This window comes from Amblyomma maculatum, chromosome 1 (assembly GCF_055883805.1).
Source record: "Amblyomma maculatum isolate TAMU_Amacu chromosome 1, ASM5588380v1, whole genome shotgun sequence".
In the NCBI taxonomy this organism is placed as follows: domain Eukaryota; kingdom Metazoa; phylum Arthropoda; class Arachnida; order Ixodida; family Ixodidae; genus Amblyomma; species Amblyomma maculatum.
The window spans coordinates 105,023,405-105,040,723 of NC_139344.1; the positions used below are offsets into that span (position 1 = coordinate 105,023,405).

Below are 17,319 nucleotides of genomic sequence, written 5' to 3' on the forward strand. Positions count from 1 at the left end.
GCGAAACCAAGGCATTAACTGAATGAAAGAAGCCAGGGAAACCGGAGTTGAAACGGAAGAAGCAAATGAGTTCTTGCCACAAATCACCTGAAAGTTAGAGCGCAAGAGCCTTTAAAATCCAAAAGAGAAGTATTTTTTTTCTTTCAACAGAGCTCCCATTGTGATTTCAGTACTCAAGCACCATGATAAGCTGAAGAACACTTCACGCATATTTGGCCAAATGCGATGCAACTAACAAGCTTCAGCCAATGTTCTCCGAGCGCAGGTGATAAGACGCAGTCTGTATTTCTTTACAGCCACCCAGGAGGGATAAAGTTGCTCGTGATAAGGCCTGCTGCAAACGAGGATGAGGTATTTGAGTCGTCCTTTCACCAGAAACGCGACACGGGCGTGTGCTGTTATCTCGAGAACAGTCTAAGCTGGAAACGGCGACATGCAAGCGGCTCCGGGCTCAGGCCGATTTCCACTGTTCGTCGTGGATGCCTTCACGAAGGCTCCCTTCCGCGGCAACCCAGCGGCGGTGGTTTTTCTAGAGGATGACAGCGTAAGTACATTGAACTCGGATACGAAATTTTGTCCTCAGAAGAGAGGGAAAAGGTTAACTTCTCGTCTTGAAGGCAGATCGGTCCACGCGGTGTTTTATCACGAGCCTCAGATATATATCTTACCAAGAATTTGGCATTGCGCGCACTTTGAGAAATGCAGAACAGCGAATGAACTAAATTAGGAGGTTATGGACATCGAATTTGTCGAATATGAGCCGGACACGAAAAGTTAGATTCAAATATCGAATGAAACATAAAGGTCTTTCTTCAAATGGAATGGAAACACAGGCTCAAGAATGGATCAGTGCGCGCTAAAGAAATGGTTTGGTTCGGTGTGTATAGGGTCTCAGGCTATGAGAGACGCAGTATTGGAGGGCTCAGGAAATTTCGACCACCGTGGATTCTTTAAGAAATGGCTCGGATCATGTTGAAACATTATCCTAGTTTACGAGGCGTAAAAAGCCCTGATTACAAAAAGAGTATGTCAGGTGTAAGGCCGTCAAGTGAGCATGCTTGTTCGGGTCTCTTTTCTCTCTTCTCTCTCTCTCGATCATGTTTCGAAGAGTCTTCCTGTTAAATCCTGGTTCACCCTGCGGAAAAAGTTGGTTCACTCTGTCCGGCAGCATTGTTTTCGCGTAGTGTTGGCGACCCTGCCACACCGCTTCCACATGAACTGTCCGGAAATACGGCTCTGTCGCCAGGCTGCACGAAACGGAAACCGTGGAAACTTCTGCGGGCACACTTGGCGAACTCCTCGTCACACTGAAAAAAAAAAAAAAAAATCAACTTTAGCAACTCTCCTCCGCTGCCCGTGCTCTCTGCTGTGAGCGACTCGCGCGCACGGCAGAGGGTATAACCACGGCTGCACCACCACAGCTGGTTTTGGCAATCGTTCTAAGGGTCCTTTAATCTGTTCTTTTAAGCAATAGCCTCGTTCAGTTGTGAAGCGCGTATGGGAAATAATCGAGAGCTGCATACATAAAATCGTATCATGGTAATTTGGGGCTCTGGTGATTGGTGGTTGACTGGTGTGTGATAGACGAATGCGAGTTAAAGAAATTATTGTAATTAATCAACAAATTAAATAAAAGAAAAAGGAATAAATTGAACAAAGAATGTTCAAAGGTGTCAAAATGCTCATAAGGAACAGTCGATGCACGATGAGCTAATAGAAAATTTAGATTATGTAATTGATCAATTAAGTATATTAATTGAAGAAGGAGAAATCGAAAAAGGGGGTTCTCACTTTTCAAAATGTTCAGAATGAAAAGACAGTGCTTGATGATCTAATAAAGAAAATTTATAGCGAGCAATTGTTCAAATCATTGAAATAACAAAAAATAGAAAAATGGAGTTCAAAGCCAATGCTTGATATACTAATCAAGAAAACTGAGAAGGTGCAATTGACGAATTTATTATTCGAAATAAAGGAAAAACTGAAATATGAGAAGGACCGGTCAAAAGTGCATAATGAAAAGTAAATGCTTGATGATGGTAATTAAAAAAAAATTAAAGTGTATGATTGATCAACTAAAATTTCAATAGCATAAAATAAAAAAACAAAAGCATTCAGTGATACCAGACTGATTTCGAAACCTTTGAACCACCTTTTCTAAAGTTTTTCAAATATTCCATTAACTATTTCATCATTTAAACACTCTAAATTTTCTTATCAAGCACCATGAAGCATTGATTTTTCATCCCGAGCATTTTGACAGCTTTGGACTTTTTTGCGATATTTTATTCTTTAATGATTTTATTTAATTAATAAATTACACCCTAAATTGTTTTAATTAGCACCATCACGCATTCGTTTTCATTCCGAGAATTTTGACACCTTTCAACCTCTTTCCAATTTTTTAATTTTAATTTTTAAATTACATCAATTATTTAATTTATTTTATACCCTGAAATTTTATTCCTTAGAATCATCAAGCATTGGCTTTTCAGTTTGAGAATTTTAGCACTTTTGAACCCGTTTTTTCAGTTTCTCACTTTTTCAATTGTTCAAAATTATTTGATCAGTTACGCAGTAAATTTTCTTAACATGTCAAGCATTGACTTTTCGTTGTGAGAATTTTCACACTTTTGAGGCCCCCCTCTTTCTGATTTTTCATCTTTTTTAATTATTACACATTCTAAATTTTCATAAACCACCATCAAGCTCTGGCATTTTATTCAAAGAATATGACACATATGTTTTCATTTTTTCAATTATTTCGGCTTGTTAATTGGTAAATTGCACTAAATTATTAAGTTATCATCAAATTGGCTTTTTATTCTGAGCGTTTTGACTCTTGAACCCCTCTTTTCCAAATTGTTTTATTCGCTTTTTTTAATCGATTGATCACATTGATTTCATTAGCTCGTTTATCAATTAGGCAAAGCACAAGTTGCCATGATACTAATTTTTTTACGCAGCCCCCATTATTACAAGTACGACAAGCTGTGCCGACAATGCCGACGGCTTTTCGGCCGGACAAGATGTATAAGCTATCGCCTAAATACATAAAACTAGAGTCATTTGTCCAATGTGCTCTTATAGCGCCCAGTAACGAAACAGGCGAATTTTCCCAATGCTCTCTGGCACCGTTCGGAAACACGGGGGGCGCAGGCACTCCGGGCGGCTGGAGCGGCCGATTGACTACATGCACCATGGCTAGGCGTGGCGTCGTGGAACCGGCTGGTGGGATCGGTCTAATGACGCTATACAGAGCCGTACCACAGCACGCAACAAAGCGATGAAAGGGAGCTTTTTTTTTTTTTTTTTCGAGTGCTGTTTGTAAGCACGGAAACCATTAAAAAACAATCAATCGCCGTAAAGTGCATGATGTGGTGGTGTGTTGCCGCCGGTATTGTCGCCCAAGGAGGTACCCAAGGAGGGACCTTTTTTGTTTTTGTTTCCGGTGCGGAGGCCCGGCGGCGAGGCGACTCGTGCTCTTGTCGCTCGCCTAACTAGATTTTTGTTTCGAGGGTGGCATCTGTTTGGTGTGCCGCACTGTGTGGTATAGTACTTTTGTTTTGGTGTGTGTGGGGGTTGGGGGGGAGGGGGAGGAGGGGGGTCTCACATATTAATTGGAGAACGCTCGGCCGCTCTCGAACGCAGCTCAGATTTATAAGGCTGAAGTGCATTAACATATGTTAGTGACATTTAGGCAGACGGTAATGACGCTCAAGCGGACTAAATTAATCTTGAGCCTTTCAAAAAGGTTTCCAACACATTCGACATTGCAGCCACGAGGAATAAACATCTATGTATAAAACTGTATATATTTGACGGTAGAATATTTGCTCGTGTGGAAGAAACAAAAAGTGTGTCTCAGTTAGCAATTACACTGTGTGTACTATTGCAATGGAGAGAAACGCGAACAACGCGACTCTGGTGCTCTCCGCGGTCAAATTTCTTTTCTTTGGGCTTTTACCAGTGTGGTAACAAAAGACTGTGGTTTCTACGTGGGCATAAGCCACCAACCACCGCGGGTTCGAGCGTCGCGCGAACCGAAGCCCCGATCAGCCGTTACCACGCGCACACTGAAACACCACAGCGGGCACTCAACCTCCGCAGGGAGGAGAGCGCTTCGCTGCAAAACACAAGCCTCCTAGTGACACAGAAGACGTTTATTGAAACGCCATCCTCCAGCGGCACACACACACACACACACGCGCGCGCGCGCACGCACATACACATATATACAAACGCACATACACACACATACTAAGTAACCGTGCCCCGGGAGCGCGCGAGGAGCAAGGCTCCCCTGCGCGCACGAAGTGACACGGAGTGCGCGCCGCAAGCACGCAAAGGCGTGCTGTGATCTCTCTCTCTCGCAGTGACCAGAGGGTTCCTTTGAGAGAGAGCGGGCAACCACCGCAAGGTACGCCTGTCTCGGATCGTTGGATCACGATCGACAGGCTCGAGCTGCGCTCTCAGGTACGACCCGGAGCAGACGAACTCGAGTACACACTGGTCTGCGCGGACAAAGGCCGGCAGGCAAGAACAGTTGCGTACGCACCTTGCGATGTCTCGGAGGGGTCTCTCCCTGAGCTCCGCTCGGACAGTCGCGCGAGCGCGGCCGTCGAAGCGGTGCCGTGTTCCCGCCAAAAGGCGCCAATGAGAACACCCACTGGGACGCCAGGGCGGAGCTGTGGCCCGAACGACAGTGACAAGTCGTCCGAGCCCCTCTCCGCCGCCTCAGGCGGGAGAAAGGGAACGAGGAGAACAACTGGGAAGCGGGCGGCGGCCGCGCAAAGGGCAGCCGCAGCAAGCCCGAATCCCACATCATCCTCTTCTTAATTGCCCTCCTACCCATCAGCGAAAGCAAGCGGCAGGTCCCCAGCATGAAGAAAAGAATGCTATCCTCACGCAACAAGTCAACTACGCTTCAGCTCCAGCCAAAAAGATCTCGGAGGCGTCTTAGAATGCTAATGCTTAGAATGGGGGGGATATCGTGCTAGAAAAACTGGCCACCCTGTATACGCAGTGCCTGGTGTCATCGACGGTACCGGAACCATGGAAGAATGCAAACATTATCCACATTCACAAGAAAGGGGACTCCAAGGACCTTAAAAATTACAGACCAATCAGCTTACTGTCTGTTACGTATAAGGTATTTACTAAGGTAATCGCTAATAGAATCAGGACAACCTTAGACTGCAATCAAGCAAAGGATCAAGTAGGGTTTCGGAAACGGTACTCTACTATCGATCATATCCATACCATCAATCAGGTGACAGAAAAATGCTCGGAATATAACCAGCCCTTATACATAGCATTCATTGATTACGAAAAAGCATTTGACTCAATTGAAACTTCGGCGGTGATGCAGGCATTGCGAAATCAGGGGGTAGACGAGCCGTACGTGAAAGTGCTGGAAGATATATACAGTGGCTGCACAGCAACCATAGTTCTGCATAAAGACAGTAACAAAATTCCCATAAAGAAAGGTGTAAGGCAAGGAGACACAATCTCCCCAGTACTATTCACAGCTTGTTTAGAGGAAGTATTCAGAAACTTGGAATGAGAGCAGTTAGGGATAAGGGTAGATGGAGAATACCTCAGTAATCTGCGATTTGCTGATGACATTGCCTTGCTAAGCAACTCGGGGGATGAACTGCAAATAATGATTGATGACCTAGACAGGAAAAGTAGAAAGGTAGGCTTGAAAATCAATATGCAGAAGACTAAGGTAATGTTCAACAGCCTCGGGAAGGAACAGCAGTTTACATTAGGTAGCGAAATACTGGAAGTAGTAGGCGAATATGTCTACTTAGGACAGGTAGTAACCGCAGATCCGGACCACGAAAAGGAAATAACAAGAAGAATAAGATTGGGATGGAGCGCATTTGGCAAGGACTCGCAGATTATGACTAGCAGCTTACCGGTATCGCTCAAGAGGAAAGTATACAACAGTTGCATCTTGCCTGTACTCACCTATGGGGCTGAAACGTGGAGGCTAACCAAGAGAGTCCTACTTAAGTTGAGGACAACCCAGAGGGCTATGGAACGAAAAATGGTAGGGGTAACATTAAGAGATAGAAAGCGTGCAGAGTGGGTCAGAGAAATAACTCAAGTTACCGACATTCTAGTAGAAATTAAGAAGAAATGGACATGGGCAGGACATGTAGTGCGAAGAGAGGATAACCGATGGTCGCTGAGGGTAACAAACTGGATTCCAAGGGAAGGAAAGCGTAGCAGGGGGCGGCAGAAAGTTAGGTGGGCGGATGAGATTAAGAAGTTCGCGGGGGTCAAGTGGATGCAGCTAGCACAGAACCGCGTTAAGTGGAGAAATATGGGAGAGGCCTTCGCCCCGCAGTGGGTATAATCAGGCTGATGATGATGATGATGATGATGATGATGATGATGAGAATGCTACCACCGAAGTAAAAACGCGATGTAAAGAAATGCGAATGAAATAGCGCCTTAGGCTCTGCTTTGTTCGTATTTCTTTTCATCGCCCCTGTTCAGCATTACATAACGTGCTCGAAAAGCTGTCCTTCAATGGCAATGCAAAGCAAAAAATTAGTTGCGATTTAGCTCTGGTTAACCCTAGTTGAATTGCGATAGCAACGGCGGAATCTTCTTTTGCCAGCTGCATTATTCTCCTATCAGGCCCTATCAGTGTAAGGTGCTACATATATTGGGGATACTTTAGCTCATCCTTTAAGAGTATGACGCGAGAGCGTAAGCTACCAGCTCACATATAAATGAGAAGGGTTCAATGCTGCTGAACCGAATGTGGAGCAAACGTTGTTGTTGTTCTCTTCTAATTTGATGGCACATACGCACACTGGGGGATCAGCCAAGAATTGGGGTGCAGAGATATTAGATTAGCAAACGTATTAGCTGCCGACGACCGAACGTTCTTCTTCTTCCTCCCCTTCTTCCTCTTTCTCTTATTCTTCTTCCTCTTATTCGCGGCTTTTCAAGGTCAAACGTGGCCCTTCCCGGGACGACGCGACGGGCCGAAACCTGGCGCAGTATTGCTATCGCAATAAAAAAGATCTTTCATCGCGCGGACAGAGAGCTCAATCATGTCCTGTGGAAAGCTTGTCAAGGCCACATTAATTCTATGCTTCAGGTCATCAAGGCTGGATGGCCGCGTCGTATAAACCTTATTTTTCACGTATCCTCAGAGAAAAAAGTACAGGGGACATAAGTCTGGTGACCTTGGAGGCCGTGCATTCGGTCCCCCCACCGCTCCCAATCCACTCCCTGGGAAAGTTCGTGTCCAAGTTCGTGACGATAGAGTGGGTGTGGTGGAGCCCCGTCATGCTGAAACAGAGTATAGTCTAAGTTGAAAAGCATAAAAAAGAAAGGTTCAGCACGGCGATGACTATCACCACCCCGTTTCAAGGGGACGCATTTAACATCCATCCATCCACCACATCAACTACAGCACGTTAAGCGGAAGTTCTGAAGCGAAGTTCATGACCACAAAAATATTCTTTTGTAATCTGTGCTAGAATTATACGCGTCACTTTCATCTTCTCGAACTTTGTTTCTGTTTATGTGCCTTGTCTAGGTAAGACGATGTAGTTGTTAGTTTTGGTTTGTGATGTGCTTCTGCATTACAACAGTTTCTATTTCATATGCATCTGCGTTTGGCACTAACTATGCTTGTACATATTTTTGCGGTTTTGAGAGTGGATTGCTTTTATTATTATTTATGTAAACTGAAAACTGCGTCGACTCCTGTCTTGTACTTTGGCCCCTGGGCCGTCGTCAAGTTGCTGAGTGCAACTTTTAGCCCAGGGGCCATTCAAAGTTGCTTTGTAACTGCTCTGAAATAAAGGAATTGAATTGAATTATTGATGCGCTCTGTGTAGTTTCTGCCTGTGAGGTTTCCGTCAATAAAGTGGGGGCCTACAATGCGTCCTTGAAATATCCCGCACCATACATTTGCGTACCACCGAATCTGATGTCTTTGTCCTCGTACTCTGTGTGGGTTGGCGACCGACCAATAATGGGCGTTGTGCAGATTTTCCGTGCAATCTCTGAAGAATTTGATCTAAAAATTCAGTACTCTCCTCGCATTTGATTAGGCACTAGTCACAGAAATCGAGCTGGCGCTGGAAATCGGACCCTCCCACTGCTTGGTGCAGGCATATCTTATACGGATCCATGTTGTGATTTTTGAGAACTCCTCAAACAGAAGAAAAACTGCATCTCAATACATCGGCGATTTCTATCACGCTAGACTGCGGGTGGATGTTCAAATAGGCCAAGACGCCAGTTTCAAACTTCGCACAAACCTGCGCCATGTCTCTGAAAAGTCATGTTTCGGTGGGTGGGTACCCGGCGGCACCGGGGATCGAATCTGGTACCTCCCGAACGCGAGGCGGATGTTCGGATGTTCTACCATGAGCCTACCGCTTCGGCAGCAGCCGCGTGCGTGTGTGTACGTGCCTGTGTTGTGTCGAGATCTATCCCAATTTCTGACGCAGTACACAGCAGCTTTCACGCGAGAAAAGCTTATCAGGCAATCATTACGCACGCTGTGAATTTCAGTGATATATAGTTCCTGACTCTGCGTCAAGGTGACGTTATCGATTAATGAGGCGATTAGGCGTACAGCCACCGGTGAGATTTGCAACATCTTCGAGAGTCTGTGGCTGACCGGCCACGCTAAGCCAAAGAGGTTGGTGTTGAAGCGATGTCACGAGTGGCGCCATCGCGGTTCTCCTTCCTCCATGCGTCCGAAGGCGTCTTCTTCGCATCGCGAGCTCGCCCGGCGGATCCTGTCGCTGTTGACTCCTTCCTTCACTGCACTTGAGCAGCGTAAAACTCGGGATTTTCACGAAGTCGTATCCTGCGCCGGCGTACGGTCGGCGACGTTCTTCTGTGTGCTGCTTCGGGCGACGCCCAGAATCATAGTATCCACCTGTTTTCGCGGGTATACAATGATGAGGGGCGAACATGCTAGAACAGCGTACTTGCAGGAGGCGTCGCATCGCACTCGTTTGGTTTGTTGCATGGAAACAGTCAATTGTCCCCGTGTTAGTTCTTTCGAGCTTTGCGGTCAGCCACCCAAACTGGCTCGACGAGTTCAGAACGCGCACGCACGCACGCACGCACGCACGCACGCACGCACGCACACACGCGCACACACACACACACACACACACACACACACACACACACACACACACACACACACACACACACACACACACACACACACACACACACACACACACACACACACACACACACACACACACACACACACACACACACACACACACACACACACACACACACACACACACACACACACACACACACACACACACACACACACACACACACACACACACAGATAGAGAGAGAGAGCATAGAGACGAAATGCCGGCTGCGGCTATGATTGTCCTTGTTGTTTGCAAGGTGCGGCAGAAAGTATCGCAGTTTCTTTTTTTATTCGCTGAACTCTGAGGACGTAAGGCTAGAGTACGCAGACGTTTCCGTTGTGAAAGAGAGTCGCAACGTGCTGCAAATGTAAGCACCTGGAACCATCTCGGTAACCTAATTGCCGAGTGCATTCATAACCGTTAGCAGAATCGTTGCGATCTGCACATTCTTATAAAGCACACGAATATATGTACAGGAGCTTGACGATCCATGCAAGCAGTCGATTGCTGCGGAGATGAGGCACTCGGAGACCGCTTTTGTGTCCAAGCAGAACGCTCACGATGAGTTTGACAATGGTGAGTGGACGCGTCTGCCATGGATTCCAGTCTTTCTGCAGGCGAGTGTTCCTTTCCATTCACTGCTCGTTCTGTGACTCACACTCAGAAAACATACTCTTTCAGCCTCGTGCTTCAACCTGCGTTGGTTCACGCCCAAGAACGAGGTGGCACTCTGCGGCCATGCGACACTGGCGGCGGCGGCAGCCATCTTCAGCGAGTGGGGTTCGTTTGGTTGCTATTCACTGAACGGAGATTTCTTGTCCTTTCACTATAATGTAAGCTCATAATTCAAGAACAGCAATAATGAATGCATGGTGCAATTAGCACTGTAAAAAAAAAAAATCGTTTACTGTTTTCTGGGTGCATGGGTTTATTTTTTTATTTCGAGTTGTAGTACGTATTCGAAAGAAAAAGTTTGCTATGGAGAAAATATGGCTCTAAAAACTACTGAAAACTAGTCTGAAGCGTCACCAGGTTCCCACAACTCGAGCCTCAGTTCTCTCCCGGGCGCTGGTCTGCCATATTCTCTTTTAGATCCGGCCGTCTTGAACACTGCATTTAATTTGTGAGGTAACTGTTGAATATTCTAAGCTGATGCACGTATTGATGGGAACAGTATAACCTTCCGATGCTTAGCATGTTTAGTACTGCCACAGAAAACCGATTGGGTGGTTTGTTTTACAGTGATTACGTGATAATTAACTTTGGAATATTGTAAGATGTCATCTTCATTGATGGGAATGGTCTGTACCTCTGATGCATTGCAAAATATTCTCACGTAGTGGGGACAAATGAGGAGGTTTGAACTCTTTATTGGGCTGACTTGCTCCCGCAAAAGAACTAGGCAATCAGCGACGGCGATAGCAACAGTCGTGCTCGGCTGTCGTCAAACTAAGAAAGCCCGTTTCACTCATCAGCGCTCAACTTAAAAGCGGCGTAGAAACATCTAGATGAAACCGCGAACAGCATAACCTGGAACATTGTATAGAAATACAAGCGCGTGGCTGAAATCTTTCGAGATACATCAAGATACAACAAACAAAACGAGGCAGTGCTTAAGAGTCACCCTAATTTTTTTTCCTTGTTCCGTTCTCGGTATCGACAGTTTTTCGCCGCTTAGCTAGCGTTATTCTTATTTTCGTTCATTGTTGTTATTGTTTCTTTTTTTCGTGCGAAGAGCCAACGCTCAGAGACATCTTATTCTGAATACATTTTTTTAGAAACATAAGTTAACATTTTCTCCGCTGGAAATCGAAGCAATTTGTTTCGAAAAATCGGCCCTAAACAAGCATTTCTCGAGCAGATTAAAATAGTAAACATTACGGTTTCGGTGATCGTTTTGGGCGGTCAGAGACCACAATTCGTCGCATACTATGTATACAGAGAGTACTACTCGGGAAGTATATGCATGAATTAGAGACATGCAGCATCTGCACTGGTCCGCGGTTCACCTTAATTTAGCATAGCGCAGGCTTACTATACGACGCATTTATTTCATTACCTTCAGTCCCTCAGGCACTAAATCTGCAGTGAAATTCCGCTTGAATTCATGACCACCACACAAAATTCCTCCGCGACAAAACATAGTAGGTAAAAAGCTTTTCTCGTTAAACAAGAACCTTGTCAAAGACGAGGTCAACAATTTCGATGCCTTTGACTCCTTTAATGTAGCGAAACATTGCTGTTTGCGTTTATGGTTACCATTTGTCAGCGGATCAATTTTTAAGTATAGCAATTTTATATAGGAGCCGACATGGATGCAACTATTTCTCTATTTCTTTTTTTTTTTTACAGATCGCGTGCTCCCTAAATATTTACTGTTGTGCAGTTTTTCTTCAAAAGCATGATAAAGAAAGCCCTTTTGCAGAAAATCCGTCTCAGGACCTCCAGTTTCACACCAAGAGTGGTGTACTCAAAGCATCAAAAGAGCCAGACGACGCCATCTTGCTTGACTTGCCAGCGAGGACATCGGTGACAGTGGTCAGTGTCCGATATGTTTCGAGGACTACCAATAGTTCTTGCTTTTGAGGAAAAAAGTTAGTTGCGATTTAGCTCTGATTAACCCTAGTTGAATTGCGAAAGCAACGGAGTAAGCTTCTTTTGCCTGCTACATTATTCCCCTATCACGCCCTGTCAGTGTAAGGTGCTACATTATTGGGGACACTTAAGCTCAGACCATTAAGGGTATGACGCTAGAGCGTAAGCTATCAGCCCACATATAAAGTCACGCTTCAACCAAGCCGTATGGACGTGCCTGCGTGTCGTAGGGGTAACGAGAATGCAAACGGTTCTGTCAGGCTGATTCTGATGTCACCCTCCCATATGAAAGGAGTTGGCAGCTCCTGCCCGTGGCATATGGGTAACGTGAATTCAAATGTCATGGCAGGCTGGTTTTTTTGTGAGAAGACCGTAGCCACGCCTCTTCACCCGAGGTCTCTCTTTGGCTGTCGTAGTATTGCTTTCGCAATAAAAGATTAGGCACAGTAGCACAACTGACACTATTGTGGCAAAGGAAAGCGCCTCAGACGGCGCAAAGACAGACGTAACAAGCGTGTTCCCTCTTATGTTACAATGCTCTTTGCGCTGAGTTTGGAGTAGTGGAGACGCCCTAGCATGCGCAGGCCCACTGGTATGGCCAAGTGGCGCTACTGCGCGTACGCGAGAGATAATAATTTACGAGGCATTTTAAAAACAGTCTCGCTTTCTTCTTTTGTTGTCGTCCGTGGTGCCGGGCTTCTAACCGAATCCCCGCACATGACAGCGTGTAGTAAACGTGACATCGGTAGCGGAGTGCTTTCATCGTGTCGCCCCCGCCGTCGTCGGAACAGTCCATTTAGCCGCCGACGAATTCGCTTTCATCGTTGTCGGGATTGTCGTGACCCAGGTTGAGTGTTGTAGGCCAGGTTGGTTGTCGGAGCAGGATCAAGGACGAGGCGGCTGGGAACCGACTTTGAAGTGAGATGGGAAACTTTTATAGACAAAATTTACATGGTAGCGTTTTTATTGGGAGACTGACTAGACGAACAGTCTCCGTTTTGCCGACCCTCGACACACACTTGTCGTCAGTTTTTATAGGGTTGAAATCCCTATGTTCCCTAGATGAAAGGCAGGCCAGTTTATGAGGGAGTGTCTCTGTCGCCTCACTTTCCCGCACTCTCACACACACGCACCAACACTGCTTGCACTCGTTGACACGCCCCTCTGACAGGTTCTGGCTTGAGGGTGAGGAGGCGGCCGTCTCCATCGCGACATACATCCAGCAAAGACCCTGCTCGAGCTCAGGGCTTCTCCCGCACCCCTCCAATTAAAGCCTGAGCTATATGCGCGCGAAAGCGACGGCGGCACGAGTCGCGCAAAGTGTTCACGCGAACAGAAATGCATGTGTCGATTGGCTGCTTGGATCTGCCAAAATAGAAAATTTCACTCGTTCACCCGGCAGTGCATGTGCGATCAGCCAATAGCACGAACACGAAGCGTACGTTACTGCCGCTCATTCTGCACACTTTCTTTCTTTTGCAGTGTTTCATTGAGATTGTGCATTACCGCGTAATTTTTTCGCTTTATACGAACAATGGTGAACGGCCAAGGATTCAGAGAACTTCCAATCGCAACCGAAAAACAAGAGGTCACGTAACTACTTGTACAGTGTAAGTTAACACAAATGTGATATGGTTTGTTGTAAATTCATTTTAATTTGCCCCATGTTGTCGCAAAATAACTTCAATTCTTGCAATCGTTATGACTGTTGTTGCATTTGCCAATAGTTTTGCGGTGTACTAAGATCTGTCAGCAACACAGTCCATACAGAGCGACGTCGCCTTTTCGCTCGGATCGCGCTGTCGCATTCATGTATCTTCCCCAGTATAGGCGACGGAGCGAACCATGCATGATCGCTTTCGCCACGCCGCCTTGTCGCGTCGCTCACTTTTTCGCTCATATGTAGCTCAGTCTTAACCCGCGGTCTTGTGCCAGCTGCAGCTTAATCTCATCCACTCTCTCCGGCGTTAGTCTCCTCTAGAATCCAGTCGTTACACTTAGCGACCATGAAATGCCTTCGTATTACATACCCTGTCCATGGCCATTTATTGGTTTCGGCTAGAATGTCAGTAACATGCGTTTTCTCCTTGGCCCACCATGCACTCTTCCTATCCGTTACACCTATTTCCGTTCGTTAGCTTTCTACGGTGTCCTCAATTTAAGTTGAACCGTTTCCGCTAGCCTCCACGTGAAAATCGATAAGATAAAGTTGCTATGTACTTTCCTCTCGAGGGATGCTGATAAGCTGCCATTCATGCACGACCGGAAAGTACATGCCAAATGCGCTCCATGCCAATCTGATTAATCTGTAGTTATTTACGCACATTTCGTGGTCAAAATCTGCGGTCAGTTCGTGTCGGTTGCCTGTCCTTTTGAGGCTGCTTTATATTTCGGCACATTAATGTTTAGACCGGTTCCCCTGTCTGGGTTCTTTACCAATTTTTTGCACTTAATCCCTTAAGTTACTTATCAAGGAAATGTCATCACGGAATCGCATATGACTGAGGCATTCTTCATTAACGTTTATCAACTTTTACCAACCCAGTTCTCTGAATGCTTCCTGTAAGTAAGCGGTGAATAGCACTAAGGAGATCGTGTCTCTCTGCACCCTTCTTTATTAGTAGTCTAATGCGTTATATGTAGAGGACTGTTGTGCAGCCACTGGAGATCCAGTAGTTTCACATTTGGGTTATCTACACCCTGGTTGCGTCGCTGCGTGGCTCGTTGTTATTGCGACAACCTCTAGAACGTCTAAGGAAGAATCGACAGGCGGGAAGATTTTTTAAATCAAATTTCTGCGCCGATAATACGATAATTGCATCGTTTGTAGCCGGACAAACGTCAATTTCGTAGCCAGAAAAAGTTAAATAATCATTTTTTTTTTTTTTTTTTTACAGAGCAATAACTGCATGGGGTTATCAGTGCCCTTTTAAAAATATACCGAAAACGTTATGCTGCACACAGTGTTTCCAGAAAAGAGGCGCCCCATCAGGACGCAGTGCGGTGGCACTGCCGCATCATCCTCCCCCCCCCCCCCCCCTCCCTTCACCTTCCCCAACCCAGTGCCATGGTTCAGAAGAATACAGCGCAGTAGTGACAGGGACAAGAAAGACGGATACAAACACAGGCATTGACCAACAACAACGTTTATTGACTTGAATCGTCTTTTATAGTCGCCGGTCCCGAGACAATTGACAAAAGAAACAACAAACAAGTGACGCAACCATGGCATGATTATCTCGTTGCTCCAGCCCCTCCCTTCCTATATAACATGCCCATGGATGCTTAAGAACAACTCTTTCACTCTCAGGTGCACGGAAGGCGTGCTCACACACTTATAAAATAATTTTGAAATGGTCTGAGGCTGAGCATCTGCTATTACTCTTGTGTTCTATCAAAGGCAGGCGTACACTTCTTACACTTGCTCACCCGAGTTGCCATCTTTCAGATTTCTTTTGTGCTCCTGAAGTCTTGTGTTAGACGCCTTTCTGTTTGTCCGATATAGATATTTCCACATGAAAGTGGAATGAAATAGACATTTTTTTTAGCAGTTATTTTACAAGGCGCTGCCGATATTTGGTCATGCAGTCTGGTTTTCTTATGCTCTCATTTTGTCAAACTAGTAGAACTTATTTGGCACCGAAAAGACAGCGTCAATTCCTGCTTTCTTTTCAATCTTTTTTTAATTTCCGCGAAGCAGTATATAGATACGGTATCACAGACATCTTCCTTTAATACTCGTTTGCTTTGGGTTGCTTCCTTGATTTTCTTTTTTTTTTTTTAGCACGGTCTCTGCTACAGGATTTAAAATATGTACTGGATACCCATTTACCTGAAGACGATGCAGTTGAATCTGAAAAGCCTCTTGCTGTCGACGTGTTCATGATTTCTCAAGAGCGCTCATGAAACAAGATTTTACTGTAGCTCTCTTTACTAGCTTTTATTTCGCCGGGACAATATACGAAATAAGTGGCTTGTTGCCCCTTGGCTCACAGGCCCAGCATACGTGCTCAGAGCCAAAATACAAGCACATATCCAGAAATCTAAAGTGACCATCTACCAGGCACTCGAGGTTATATTTAACGACTGAAGGCAGTCAGTAAACGCGGTTACAACCAGGAATACTCGTGTTTAAATATATCCTTCGACTTCAAGCCCAGCGCACCGATCCCGTAACTTGTGGTCTTGGAGAGAAAATATGTCACTCAAGATTGGCACGACACATAAGCCAATAAAAATTCCATTTCGTTGCGAGGCAATATGATCTTCTAACTGCGCGAAGGTGAGATCAAGTACGCAGAAAGCAACTCAATTCCAGTGACTTTAAGCTGAAACGGGAGCATATACAGGAACACTAAGCTGAAACTGCCGACAGCAGCACGTCGTGCATTCTGGGAGCGAATAAGTGTGTCATCACGCCGTCCGTGCACCTGACTGAAAAAGAGTTGTTTTCAAGCACCCATGAACACGTTAAAGTTGGAGGGAAGGGGAGATAATCGATAATCGATAACGAGATAATCGTGTCATGGTTGCTTCTCTTTGTACTGTCTTGGGATTGGTGGCTTTATAGGCCAGTTCAAGTCAATAAACAGTGTTGTTAGCATCTGTGCTTGCGTTCCTATTTGTTGTCCCTGTCACTATATATTGCGCTGTATTCTTCTGCATCATCTGTATCAAGCCAATAAGCCAGCCACTACTTGTTAAGCCATAAGTAAATGTGCTATCGTAACTTTTCCCCCTAACCTCGCACCGCAGCTTCACCCCCTGACAGAGCTACATGCATCCTCCTTATGACGATATCTCCACCGCACAGCATGAATATATACCTTTCGTAGCTGACTGAAATGAAAACAAGTGACCAGGCTCGCCGGTACCCCCCTTTCCCAAGTAATCTTACGTGGAGGCACAGTCCCCCTCCTCCCACCTGAGTTCTTACCTTATTTGCATTTTTTTTTTGCTGTAATTAATATAACTTCGGTCCACCTCGGTTCCGTAAAATTGGCTTCTACCATGACGCTGTAGTAAGAAATTTATGTTGAAATATATTGGTCACCTAAGTAGCAAAGCCAGTCTTCATTTGGGTGGCATGTTTGAGGGTATCAAAATAATAGCGAGCTTTTGTCTGCCAGCAAAAATGGAAGCGTGGTGAATAATAGTCTTTGTGTCGCACTACTTTGCATGCTGCCACAACCCTGCGGCGCCCTTTCCGTCCTGGCAGGAAGAGGCAAACTACCGGAGCCTCCTTGAAGTGAGTACAGCGCCTACAGTTCCCGGATCAGACTAACAATATATTGTTTCCCGCCAGACGGTGCGCCCTCCGAGCATTTCTTTCCGCTTAAGATGATGGTTTGGTTTGTGAGGTTTAACGTCTCAAAGCGACTCAGGCTATGAGACGCCATAGTGGAGGTCTCCGAAAATTTCGGCTACCTGAGGCCTTGCTTTTCACTTCCACCGAAAAGTGGCCGGCACGGCCGGAATTCGATCCCTCATCCTTGGGCACTAAAGTCCCTCGATAATTTGAAAGTAGCGACACTCTCCTCCACTCTGGCAC

General features: G+C 45.7%; 1 protein-coding gene across 1 annotated transcript in view; it reads left to right on the forward strand.

Annotated features, from left to right (window-relative positions):
* Nucleotides 1-328: 328 nt before the first annotated feature.
* LOC146203416 (phenazine biosynthesis-like domain-containing protein) overlaps nt 329-17,319 on the forward strand; it is a 38,183-nt gene continuing 21,192 nt past the window's right edge. The window contains exons 1-5 of the mRNA XM_084588751.1: nt 329-544; nt 9,650-9,749; nt 9,855-9,953; nt 11,599-11,711; nt 16,987-17,016. Coding sequence (XP_084444877.1) covers nt 434-544; nt 9,650-9,749; nt 9,855-9,953; nt 11,599-11,711; nt 16,987-17,016 — 453 coding nt within the window. The 5' untranslated portion in view covers nt 329-433. The remainder of the gene's footprint in view (nt 545-9,649; nt 9,750-9,854; nt 9,954-11,598; nt 11,712-16,986; nt 17,017-17,319) is intronic.